This window comes from Staurois parvus, unplaced genomic scaffold (assembly GCF_062004578.1).
Source record: "Staurois parvus isolate SC_StPar_1 unplaced genomic scaffold, SC_StPar_1.0 ptg000548l, whole genome shotgun sequence".
Lineage (NCBI taxonomy): Eukaryota > Metazoa > Chordata > Amphibia > Anura > Ranidae > Staurois > Staurois parvus.
In genome coordinates, this window is record NW_028318344.1 from 3,742,282 (window position 1) to 3,756,086 (window position 13,805).

The 13,805-nt window shown below is 38.7% G+C and overlaps 1 protein-coding gene across 1 annotated transcript in view; it reads right to left on the reverse strand.

Moving 5' to 3' along the window:
• LOC149451132 (cytoplasmic phosphatidylinositol transfer protein 1-like) overlaps positions 1-13,805 on the reverse strand; it is a 160,745-nt gene that overhangs the window by 17,086 nt on the left and 129,854 nt on the right. Inside the window, exons 6-9 of the mRNA XM_089690970.1 lie at positions 9,240-9,332; positions 6,673-6,828; positions 2,868-2,931; positions 1,636-1,722 (exon numbers count right to left, since the gene is read on the reverse strand). Coding sequence (XP_089547096.1) covers positions 1,636-1,722; positions 2,868-2,931; positions 6,673-6,828; positions 9,240-9,332 — 400 coding nt within the window. The remainder of the gene's footprint in view (positions 1-1,635; positions 1,723-2,867; positions 2,932-6,672; positions 6,829-9,239; positions 9,333-13,805) is intronic.

A 13,805-nucleotide genomic window follows, 5' to 3' on the forward strand; every position in this document is an offset into this window, starting at 1 on the left:
TTTTTTTTTTCTTTAACTTCGGTTATAAAGAGTATTTAAACCCAACATTTCATATTCCTGATATGTGCCTGCATATGTATATTCCTGATATGCACATACTTGAAGACCAAGCAGTTTTGGGGATGTTTTGTTCACAAGTTTAAATCTGCCTTTTTTTTTTTGCTAGAAAATTACTTCTTGTTGGAAAACAAATATTTTAGGCAACAAACAGCATGGATTCATGAAAGACAGAAGTTGTCAAACAAATCTGATTTCCTTTTAGGAGGAGGTGAGCAAAACCTTGGACAGAGGGGTGGCAGTGGATGTGGTATACTTGGATCTTGCAAAAGCATTTGACACAGTTCCCCACAGACGGCTGATGTGTAAGGTAAAGTCTACAGGCTTAGAAAAACCTGTATGTAAATGGACAGAAAACTGGCTAAAAGATCGTATTCAGAGAGTAGTGGTTAATGATTTATACTCTGAATGGTCTGGGGTTGTCAGTGATGTACCCCAAGGTTCAGTGTTGGGACCCTTACTTTTTAATATATTTATAAACAATATAGGGCCTTGGATTAAAAATTCCATTTCAGTCTTTGCAGATGACACCAAGCTGTGCAGTGGAATAACGTTCTTAGAGAATGTCTCTAACTTACAAGCCGACCTCAATGCACTGTTTAATTGGGCAACTATGTGGCAAATGAGGTTTAGCCCCCGTTCACATCCAGCCCAACTATGAAATCGTGCGACTTACAGTGAAGTCACGCGATTTTAAAGTCGGGGGACCCGCCAATTTCAGGTGCAATTTGCAAGACATCTGATACAGATATCTATGCAAATCGTACTAAAAGTAGTGCATGTATCAAGTTGGAACTGCACCAATATGAACGCTCCCATTGCGGACAATAGGGTGCGACTTGGCATGCGATTTGCAAGTCGCAGGGCATGCAAACCGCATGACAAGTCGCATCCAGTGTGAACCAGGGCTTAATGTTGATAAATGTAAGATTATGCACATGGGGGCTAAGAATATGCATGCATCATACATACTAGGGGGGGTACAACTGGGGGAATCAATGGTGGAGAAAGATCTGGGAGTTCTGGTAGATCACAAGCTTAATAATGGCATGCAATGCCAAGCTGCGGCTTCTAAAGCGAGCAAAATCCTCTCTTGTATTAAAAGAGGTATAGACTCCAGAGAGAGATATATCATATTACCCTTGTACAAATCATTAGTAAGACCTCATCTGGAATATGCAGTTCAGTTTTGGGCACCAATTCACAAACAGAACATCGGGGAACTGGAGAAAGTACAGAGAAGGGCAACCAAACAGATAAGAGGCATGGAGGAGCTCAGCTATGAGGAAAGAGTTGTGAAACTTCATTAAAATAAAGTTTCAGACTTTTTGTTGTTTAGTTTTCAATAGGCTGGTAACAGCTGACATTTGTGTTTTTTGGTTTTTTTAGCTGCGACTCCCATTAGAGGTGACTAACCTTCACTTCCTGTCCCTGTGACATCAGGACAAAAATCATAGGTGGGCAGTAGTTATCAGGACAGGAAGGCACAGACAGCAAAAAAAAAAAAACAAAAAAACGGAGAAACCATGATTGGTCATAAAGCGGTTCTTGTACAAGAATAAAAAAACCGGTTCTCACCTGCTGACTTTTTCTGGGAATTTACTTTGCAATTCGTTTCTTCCTGAAGTCTTTTCTCAAACTTCCGCACATCTTCTAGAGACATACCTGTGATACAAATATGACTTTAAATGGTTCTTACCAAAACTTAATACTACTTTTTTCTTTCAAGACAAGGGTGGATCAATGACAACACAACCTATTAAAAAAAAAAATCTTGAGCATTTTCACAGTACTTTAGCCACCCTGTTGTTGGCAAGTTATAGCCAGTAACAGAATCTCAAGAGCAAAATCAGCCTTGGCATTTAAAGATATGGGCAACAACGTACCACATGTGTGTAACTGCAGCAAATGTTCATACAAATACAAGTAGTCTAAGCACCTGTGAAGAAGCGGACACGACAATGCCTTAAAGTACAGCGTACGGATATTTAGAACAGTGTACATTTGTCACTGACATTGACTTGATTGCAGTATACATGAACATTGATAGGAGAATAAATCTTGACAAAATCAAAGCCGTAAAAATAGCTGGTCTAAATAGAAATACTGTTTTGAGTCCATTTTATTTTAAGGTTTATATTTTTCAACTGATGATTTATGGCTATTTACCCATCAAATATATACACGTAGTTATTGTTTTACATATAAAAAAAAACATTTAGTATTTGGTAAATAGACCCCCAGAGAACTATAGATTATAGGTTAAAAAGACAGAAAAGATCACAGAGCCTCCGCCCACACCACCTATGAAGCTACTAAGGAGTGAAGTATATGCAGCTGTAGAAATCGTCAAAGGATACAGATATTAGCCATAAAAAAAACATACTTCCAGCACAATAAACATCACTGCAAGTCAACCTTGTCTTGAATAAATAGGGTGAAAATGATAAAACTGAAAATAAAACAGATCATGTGAATGCAACCATAAAGCCTCCACAGGAGATCTGCATGAATGAACCAGGGAACTAACTTGCAGCACTAGAAGCCCCACAGTGCCTGCAATGAGGTTTATTTTGATGTAAATTTGTTTATTTTTTTGGATTCAAAAAACGACAGCAAAAATAGTTCTACTTCTATTACCCATACAGGAAAGCTGGTCAAAAGATGGATCTTTTATTTTGATGAGTGAGCTGTAAATATACACTGGGTAGCTTTGCTTTCATACTTTAATAGATTAGGTTACTATGATTCAGATAAAACACAAAGTAAAGCAGCAAGTTTCTTTCAGAAAGCAAAAACGTTACACTTACCATACCATTCATCCATCCAGGCCACAGCTTGTCTGTGTCCTGCTTGGAGTATGTCTTTGATATTCTGAAAGAAAAAAAACAAAACACCCACAACATTAAGCACTATATATCATGGTTTCTAAAAAGGTTCCAAATTACAGCCTAAGTAATGGTGTGTGATTAGACAGTCATCTTATGTTTCTGGTACCCATATCTAGCATCTTTGTAGCCAATATGATGACTGCATAGCAGGGTGGATAAAAATCGATAAAATTTTTTTTTTTTTTAATTATTTAACCACTTCAAGACCAGACACTTTTACCCCCTTCCAGTTCTCGCCAATTTTCAACTTTCAGCACCATCACACTTTGAATGCCAATTGCGCACTCATGCAACACTGTACCCATATGAAATTTTTAGCATTTTTTGAGACAGAAAACATTTTGGTGGTATTTATTCACCACTGGGATTTTTATTGTTTGCTATATAAAATGAAAAACAACAAAAGTTTTGAAAAAAATAAATATTTTTTTTTAAACATTTTTAATTTTTTGTATATTTATGTATATTTTTTTAACATACTGTCACCCTAGCAGTACAGTGACACTGTACTACTTGTGGGGGGTGAAGAATTTTTTTTTTTTTTTTTTTTTACACCGATTGCTTTTACACCCATAAAAGCTGTAAAAGCAATCATTTCTCTTTCTCTCTGGCTGCATTCTTGCAGCCATTGAGAAATACTGTGAGAGCTGTTGTGAATAGCCTTGTGACCTTCTGTGATCATTCGCAGATTTCACAAGATTTCAGGAAGTAACATCTTGTTTACTACTGTTCATGTGATCACTGATTGGCCAATCAGTGATCACATGAATCGGGACCTCACACAGAGGTCCCGTACAGTGATCTGTGGTACACGGTGTCCGGTGCTGCATGCTCCCAAGGAGCACGCACAGGCAATGGAAGCGGGGGGACATTTAGAAACTTCCCCCCCGCAGCGGCAGCGCTCCCGTCCGGCCGTTTATCGGCATGCACCAGACAGGAAGAGGTTAAATCGGATTTTTTTTATTTTTATCAAATTTATTTTAATAAAATGCTTTTGGAGTAAAAATATATCTAAAAGATAGTTTTCTATTTAAGATACATTAATAAATTTAGTTTATTCAGCATGAAATGGAGCTTAGTTATGTAGCATGAGGCTGTATATTCTGCAATATTTACATTTTTGGTAAACATTCAATGAATCCAAGCTCTGCAAGCTGACATAACATGCACTGCATTGATGCATTCACAATTTCACAGAAACCATGAGAAAAAACATGAAATAAAAGAATTTGAGTAGTTCTCCAGCTATGTGTGAATAAGCTATTAACCTCCCTGGCGGTATGATTATTTCAGATTTTTGGTGCTGAAAGCGGTACCATTTTTTTGCATGGAAATATTTTTTTTTTCATTGTAGGCCTGTAATTTTTAGGAATAACTCACTGAAATCTGTCCGAACAAGAGTCTAGTAAACATCCCGGGTAGGATAAAATTTGAAACACAAAATTATAATTTAATAATCATAAAAATATAATAATAAATTTAATTCAATATAATCAAACCAAAAACACTGAAATTTGAAATATAGCGCCAAGTTCGCACATCGCTGAGCAAAGTCACAGAATCGTTTTCGGTGTCTGATGATGAATTTCCCCACGAATCATTATCACTCAATTCTGCAAGTGGTTCTAATTTACTGTCGCTGTTCTCTAGCTGGTCTAAAACCGATTTTTACCTAAAAAGGGATGTTTTTTGGACTCCATGGACGTTTCTCAGTTTCCAGGCAGAAAGAACAGTAAAAATGCAGGCAGGGCACAGGACAAAGCACTAGGGACAAAATGTATGTGAAATGGTTTGATACAGTAATGTTTTACTATGTGATTTTAGTGAATGTCACTTTTTGTCATTTTTTAATTTCCCGCCGTTACGTCCCCCGTAAGTCCCGACGCTCACAGGGGACTGAACTCAAATGACAGATGCCGGCATCCGCCGGATTACATTGCCGGGGACACTGCAGGAGGGACATCGCGGGAGCGCAGGACAAGGTAAGTGATCGAGGGATCCCGGAACAGCACCGCATGGTATTCCCGAGTGTAGCTCAGGGTTACCGCTTGTGGTACTGAAACTTTACCCTGAGCTACACTCGGGAATACCACCAGGGAGGCTACCCTAAAATCGCTTCGGATATCCCTGTTTTACTAACCTGACAGCTTATTATTCTAAAATAAAACCTTCATTTATTTTGCAAATATTAAAATTCTAACTACCAGAAAGAATGAGTTGGATTCCTTATAATTAAAGAGCACCAGTCATTTTAGATCCATCATGGCAGCGCCTGTTAGCAGGCATCCACTCACCTGCTGCTGCCACATCCCTCACCTTGTTGTGTCACTGCAGCATCACCAGCCGTCCCATTAAAGTGAATGGGACTACCGGTGAGTCAACAGCGGGTCAGAGGAGGAGCCTCAGGTGAAACAAATCCTCTTACATAAGTTGTACCCATTTACCTGAAGCCCTCTCTGCTCTACAGTCTTCCAAAATACACAGTTTACTCAGAATCACCCAGCAACAGAAAGCAGAGGGCAGTGGTCTGACATCACACACTACAGAGCTGAAGCACAGAACTCCATGAACTCTTTGAGCTGATTGGAGGGAAGGGACACCCCCCCTCTAAACAGGCGGTGCTGAGTCTGAGTTACCTGCTGTGTCTTGGAGATGGTCAGGCTGTCTACTGGGAGGCTTGCAGTGTCTTACAGGTCTATCAGTGACTCCTACAGAGAGGAATCAGAGAGGAACCAGACGTGGTGCTTTGGATTCAGGCTAGTTACAACCACTTTTAGACATTTATATGCTAGGAGAGTTTAGTTTGAAAACCTTCATTTTAAGAAAGTTAGTTGATTTTCCAATCATTTGTAGGGTCAAGATGACATTTGTTTTCAACTACAGTGCTGAGAAAATTCAAAAGGAACAGGATGGAAAATGTTTCTTGAACAAAAAAAACGGACTTATAACAGTATGAGGTTTTTGTTCAGGAAAGTCTATTCTTTTAAAAATGGTTAAAAGAAAACAACATTTTGAAGTATTTTCAAACCTCATTTGTCAAATGTACAGAGCATTTTTATACAACTGTTCATACAAAAATGTACTACTGTATGGCCAACTTAAGAGGATGAATCAGAAGATATAAAAAAAAAAAAAAAAAAAAAAGTTAAAAGCAACTTTTTTTTGGAGTGCTTTCAAATAACATTTGTCATCTCATCAAATGAACTGATGAGAATTTTTCTGCAAATGTTTGTACAAACATTTGAAAATCTACTGATTTATGTACAACTTTAGGGTGTCTGTACTTTGGATGAATGGGTAATGGAGACCCGTATGGACAGCAGCATTGTCGGAGAGGGTAGTGCTGAATGCAATCGCAGATTTGGATGGACTTCCCTAACAAATTAAAGACAAACTCCAGCTAAACCTTTTTAAGCAGTTAGTTTATTTTTCCTTTTGGATCAAAGACACTTTACATAAGTAAAAGCTGACATTGTGAGCACCCCTGTCAGTGGTAAATGGTTGTCTCAACCCTCTACTACTTTAGCTGAACAACTTGATAAGAAGGTTGAACAGCTACAAACTTACTTACTGGATCACTGGGGAAAAAAAAGCCTAAAAAATATCTAATGCAGATACCACATCTATTAAATCGGTAAACTTCAATAAAAGTAATACAAAAAAAAAAAAAAAAGGAAAATAACAAAAAAAAAAAAAAAACAAAAGAAAAAAAAAAAAAACTTACCTTATGAATAAAACTTTCAACTCTTGACTGAAACCCATAGACCTCAAATTTGGCTGCAACTAATTTGTAAGAGCACATAATGGGCTGTGTGGTCTCTTGCCAGTCATGTAGCAATGGCCCTCGGCCAGTCTTCTTTGAACAAAACGTCCTAAGATCCTGATGGGATATTTGACAGGGAGAAGGTTTATGTGAAAGTATTTTAATTTAAACAACTACTAACTTAAAGTATAAAACTAAAGGCAAAACTTTTTTTTAGTTTTGGACAGAGTGGAGATGGATTAAACATCTGTCACATTATTATTGCACACTGTGCCTCTGTTAGTCCTGTTTACCATTATCAAAAGTGAAAGTAAAAGAAAAACCCCAAATTTTGGGCTGTCCCCAGAAAAGTAATAGAGGGGAAATTTTAAAATGGGGACACTAGTCCTGGTAACCTGGGGGTCCCCCAAGGAATTCCCTTAATTTGCAGAGTTTTTCTTACTTCATGTTTTGGCTATGGGACAGGAAATTAAGGTAAATCTCTCCAATGGGACACAGATGGCCAAAAAACATAAAAAAAAAAACAAACAAAAAAAAAAAAAACACAAAAAACTGACGGGTTATAACCCTCCCTTACTGTATCCAAAAGGAGAAAAAAATGGTTTTGCCTATAGTTCTACTTTAAGGCAACTTTCACACTGCTCTAGTTCAGTAAACACGTATTCTTTTTTTTTCTCCGTTTTTATTGTGGATCTGGTGCGTTTTGCACCTCTCGGGAAAGAAAAAAAATTCATTTGAATAGGCAGGAGTTTTTTTTTTACTTCACTAAAAACATGAGCCAAAAATGCAGCAAGCAGGACTTTAAAAAACACAACCAACTAGTGTGAAGAGTTCCATAGGATTTAATGGGCATGTGTTTTTCTTCTGCTTTTTTTAATGCAAAAACGGATCAGTGTGAGAGCAGCCTAACTCAACTGATCCCCCTTAAATTTTTTTTATACAGTATTATATATGCCTTTAACATTAACTTTTTTTTTTAAACAACTAAACACTGCAACAAGATGATTGCATTAAGCTAAAATCAAAAAGGGTTCAATTTGGCTTTAATGATCATAAGTAAAATATTTCCAATAGATTCGTACACACCATAATTTACATAATTTGATTACCCATTCATTTTTGCTTTTGTAGCGGCTGTCCATTAAACACAATTCTTTTTTTTTCGCTGCCAGAAAATGGACAGATATTTTAAACTACCCTTAGGAATCCTGTTTCACTACTCTTATTATATCGATGGGGTGCTTTTCAAAGATTAAGGAAACAAAAGACAGCATCACTCTCAAAAATTGAAATTAACTAGTTGGTATTATGAAGTTGCAATTAATAAAAATGTTGGAGGTCACAAAACATGCAGTTTTGATGTGCCTGTCAGTGGTCTTGAGCTAAACATGCAGTTAATGTGCCTCTCAGTGGTCTTGAGCTAAACATGCAGTTGGTGTGCCTGTCAGTGGTCTTGAGCTAAACATGCAGTTGGTGTGCCTGTCAGTGGTCTTGAGCTAAACATGCAGTTGATGTGCCTGTCAGTGGTCTTGAGCTAGTGGGTGTGGGAGGCATTATTACAAACATACAGCAAGATAATGAGTATTATGTGGACAAATTGGAAATGTTGTTTAGAGTCTGAGGTTTGGAAAGAGGCAGATTTCTCAAAGTGGAACTTATTTGCTAAAACAAACCAATCACTTTGTATGCTTGTGTATTCCCATGTACATCACACACATTCTCTATTACAAAGGGACACATCTGTAGCCTTCTTACCCACAATACAACAGCTGAGTTTTGGGTGGATGCTATCAGGCTATAACATCACACCATCTATGGCACTGGATTCAAGCAGGAAAATGTTTCCAAGACTCCCACCCCTGTAGTAATCACTAAGGCTAGGTTCACACGTATGCAGTTTGTGTTTGATCCATTTCTGCAGTGCGTTTTGCACTTGCAATTTTTTTTCTTATTGCCAAGCAGATTTAAAATGCATCAAATCATCAAAAAATGCAGCAAAAAACACACTACATGCTTTTCCATTGAAGTCTATAGAACCAAAAATGCAACTTTTTGTGCTAAAAGTCCCTGACCCTTCCCAAAAAAAAAAAACAAAAAACAAAACACAGGGTGAAAACTTGGAGATGTGAACGTGTCCCAAAGGAAATCATGTTAAATGGACTGTAGTGCGCTTCTGGAAAATGCTTCAGTGTAAACCTCAGGTAAAATGGGCATTTATGTCAAAAGCTGCCTTTTGCTTTTAAATGCTGTGCTGCTCAAATACAAAATGCAGACAAAGGCTGTGTTTGGCCTACTCTGCCAGCAACGCACATCTCAACAGGACCTGTTGCATTCATAAAACTGCAACCTGAGGGCTCAGAACGGTCATGCAGACTGAGAATGAGAATTTGCTAACCAGTGTCATACGCATTTCAAACCCACACTAAATGCAGGAAAACCATGCTCATGGGCTATTTACAAGTATAAAATGGAAACAAAAATGACAGCTTTGCTCATTCATAATAAAATGTATTTTGTTTAATGCTTACTTCTATTCTTTCGTAATAACTTTCTGACAAATCATCAGAAGCTATATCAACGTAGCACACATCATCCTCTGGTGTGGGTTTTTCCCCAAATACCTGCAATAAAAAAAAAAAAATAAAAATAATAGATTTGTCATTATTAATTTTACAATTTTCAATTTATTACTTTAGTACCAAGGAAAAGCATGGAATAATCCATTGTGGCGCACCAAATCAGAATGCCTCACTTCAAGTTACCTCAGTGAAATCCATTTACTGTCCTATCATATTCTGCTATGAACGATGATTTAAGGAATGAAAACGTGGGCAGCACAGTGGCTAAATGGTTAGCACTTCCACTGGCAGTACTAGGGTCGTTGGTTCGAATCCCAACCACGGCACCACCTGCCTGGAGTTTGCAGGTTCTCCCTGTGCCTGCGTGGGTTTCCTCCAGGTACTCCAGTTTCCTCCCACACTCCAAAGACATGCTGGTAGGTAAATTGGATCCTGTCTAAATTGGCCCTAATATGTATACAGTCATGGCCGAAATTGTTGGCACCCTTGATATTTTTCCTGAAAATCAAGTATTTCACACAAAAAAGGTATTGCATTAACACATGTTTTGCTATACACATGTTTATTCCCTTTGTATGTATTGGAACAAATATAAAACAGAGGCAGAAAAGCAAATATGACATAATGTCACACAAAACCCCAAAAATGGGCTGGACAAAAGTATTGGCACCCTTAACTTAATATTTGGTTGCACACCCTTTGGAAAACATAACTGAAATCAGTCGCTTCCTATAACCATCAATAAGCTTCTGACACCTCTCACCCGGAATTTTGGACCACTCTTCCTTTGCAAACAGCTCCAGGTCTCTCTTATTGGAAGGACACCTTTTCCCAACAGCAATTTTAAGATCTCTCCACAGGTGTTCAATGGGATTTAGATCTGGGCTCATTGCTGGCCACTTCAGAACTCTCCAGCGCTTCTTTGCCATCCATTTCTGAGTGCTTTTTGACGTATGTTTGGGGTCATTGTCCTGCTGGAAGACCCAGGATCTTGGACGCAAACCCAGCTTTCTGACACTGGGCCCTACAGTGCGACCCAAAATCCTTTGGTAATCCTCAGATTTCATGATGCCTTGCACACAGTCAAGGCACCCAGTGCCAGAGGCAGCAAAACAACCCCAAAACATCATTGAACCTCCACCATATTTTACCGTAGGTACTGTGTTTTGTTCTTTGTAGGCCTCATTCCGTTTTCGGTAAACAGTAGAATGATGTGCTTTACCGAAAAGCTCTATCTTGGTCTCATCTGTCCACAAGACGTTTTCCCAGAAGGCTTTTGGCTTACTCAAGTACATTTTGGCAAACTGTAGTCTTGCTTTTTTATGTCTCTGTGTCAGCAGTGGGGTCCTCCTGGGTCTCCTGCCATAGCGTTTCATTTCATTTAAATGTCGACGGATAGTTCGCGCTGACACTGATGCTCCCTGAGCCTGCAGGACAGCTTGAATGTCTTTGGAACATGTTTGGGGCTGCTTATCCACCATCCGGACTATTCTGCGTTGCAATCTTTCATCAATTTTCCTCATCCGTCCACGACCAGGGAGATTAGCTACAGTGCCATGGGTTGCAAACTTCTTGATAATGTTGCGCACTGTGGACAAAGGCAAATCTAGTTCTCTGGAGATGGACTTGTAACCTTGAGATTGTTGATATTTTGCCACAATTTTGGTTCTCAGGTCCTCAGACAGTTCTCGTCTCCTCTTTCTGTTGTCCATGCTTAGTGTGGCACAGACAGACACACAATGCAAAGGTTAAGTGAACGTCTCTCCTTTTTATCTGCTTTCAGGTGTGATTTCTATATTGCCCACACCTGTTACTTGCCCCAGGTGAGTTTACAGGAGCATCACATGCTTGTAACATTCTTATTTATCCGCAGTTGTGAAAGGGTGCCAATACTTTTGTCCAGCCCATTTTTGGAGGTTTGTGTGACATTATGTCGAATTTGCTTTCTTTCCTCCCTTTTTTTGTTTTGTCCCAATACACACAAAGGGAATAAACATGTGTATAGCAAAACATGTGTTAATGCAATACGTTTCGTGAGAAATACATGATTTCCTGGAGAAATATCAAGGGTGCCAACAATTTCGGCCATGACTGTATGTATGAATGCAAGTTAGGAACCTTAGATTGTACACCCATTGAGGGTTAGGGACTGATGTGAATGTACAATATATATGTGTAAAGCGCTGCGTAAATTGACGGCGCTGAAATAAATAAAAACCACCTGCTTAGAATCTTGATACCCAAAACTAAAAATACAATTGTATTCACAGAGATGCGCCGTATTTCATGACCTTTGCCATGTCACATGCAAAAATTATCAGGGGGCAATGCAGGCAGAATCTGGACACTACACCTCTGATTTTATTTAATGTGAGGATGCTGTGTGAGCAGAGGGCTGTACTGAATCACCAAGTTTCCACCATTCCTGGAAATCACCTTTGAAGTCTATTTAGACCATTTGTTGAGTTATCACAATGTGCTGCCGTGCATTAAGTTGCACTGTTTACTGGCAGCACATTGATTTTTAATGAGCTGCAGCACACATTGATGCACCTGGCTTTTTTTTTTTTTATTATTAAACAATGCACAGATGGCTCAGAATGAATTGCGCCACAATGAACCTTACAGTAGATCATGCATTATAGTGTTTTACCATGCAACCTGGCCATGTGCATTGGCCCTTAACTCTGTTATCTAGCTTGAGTACAACACAGGCAATACAATGCCATTCTGATGTCAACTTTTCATTCAACAGTAGCAGTTTTCTCTTGGATACTTTGAGGCATTACCCTGCAACAAAAAGAGAGACAAGAAAATTCGACTTTTCATGACCATCTACTACGTGTCTGAAGCCAGGCAGCTAGTTTACTTTTTTTTGTTAAGGAGACCAGCAACAGTAGCCCACATTATGGTTTTCTCATGACAGGGAGATCACTTGAAATGTTAAATCCACTAAACTGAATGCTCAGTTCCAGGCAAATACCAAAGGATGACTGGATCAAGACCCTGGCTCTGCACCCCCTCCCCCAATGAGGTCACAATAAGCTAGTTTACGTTCATATCACCACCCTTACCAAATCAGCCGCAGGAATACTCAGAATACATTGCATGACATCAATGCATAACATCAAACAAGGGTACCACATGGTGTGAGATCACAAGCTGGTAACTGTAGACTTTAGTATGGCACAACTTGTACATTTTCTGTAAAATTTAAAAAACTGGTTCTAGAATGTTTGGCACTGCTTTCCCTTATAGGCACCCCATGAAGGAAGACAACATGAAAACTTGATTACATCAACATTTTACCAGGTTCATAACATCTTTTTGTATGTGATCAGGGGTTGAAAAGTCTTCCTTTAATACTGCCATGCATACTGTAGTCTCTGTTGACCACATACAAATGTTTTATTAACAGCAGGCTCATCTCACATTTCTTTGTCTATGTATAATCCAAGTGTGTGTCATGCATGCAAAACAACTTTGGCCATTTGTTGTCCCCCCCCCCCCCATCCTTACACAATTTGCAATACAAATATTTGCAGGCAAAGCACTGCAGTCACCCAGCACATAAACAGTATTTGCATTTCTGGTGTACTACACCACCACACCAAAAACCAGACAAATGCAAATTTTTTGCTTTAGACAGATTGTTTTTACTTCCAGATTTATGTTTTTCCATCCTATACTGTTGCACCAGAATGTAGGGTAATTTAGTAAACAAGACAAAAACATAACATTTCAAAGCACATGTAAAATGCAATGCAACAGTGGACTATAGTAGTACATATCCCAAATCAATATAAGATAATGCAGCAAAATATATATCCAACACAAGGTTGCAAAAACAATCCATAATACAGGACTTTAAGTACACTGTTAAACGTAACCAAACACATAAGTCTCTAAACCCTTAGCCCAGTCTGTGGAAAATGGTCCTCCTGATACACTAATATTCGCTTTACCAGTGCTTCCCCTCTTATTACCGCTGCCTCAGCCAGTGAAAACACCCGGTGCTTCCGGATATAGGGAAGCATGCGATCTTGTCCTGTCACAGTGATTGGGTCTATCAGCCAATTCCTAGGCCTCCTAGTATCTGAAATCAGCCGCCACTAAGGAGTGCCAACTGCGATTATGCTATTCCTGAAGAGGAAGTGATGTTTGCTCTGAAAGAAGTTGCATTTTTTGTAAATTTTTTGTTTTGTTTTTAAATAGGAGTTAGAAACAATTTGCTGTGAGCTGGATTGAGTTCCTCCAATATGTTCATTTATGCAGTAACAGTAGTCACAGCAACAGCGTTTTGTAACTCACCCAGCGTTAACTAGATCTTTTAGTGGAAATTCAACAATCATCTTCATCTTTACCGTGTAAAGGAAAATTATGTATGCAATCGTATACAATATGGTTTTCCTGGCTAATCTAAGAGGTGGGCATCTTTCATTAATGTGTTTTTATTTGCAGGCCTACTAGTACTCTGTCCATACATTATATTACTTTCTTGTACAATTTTCCTTT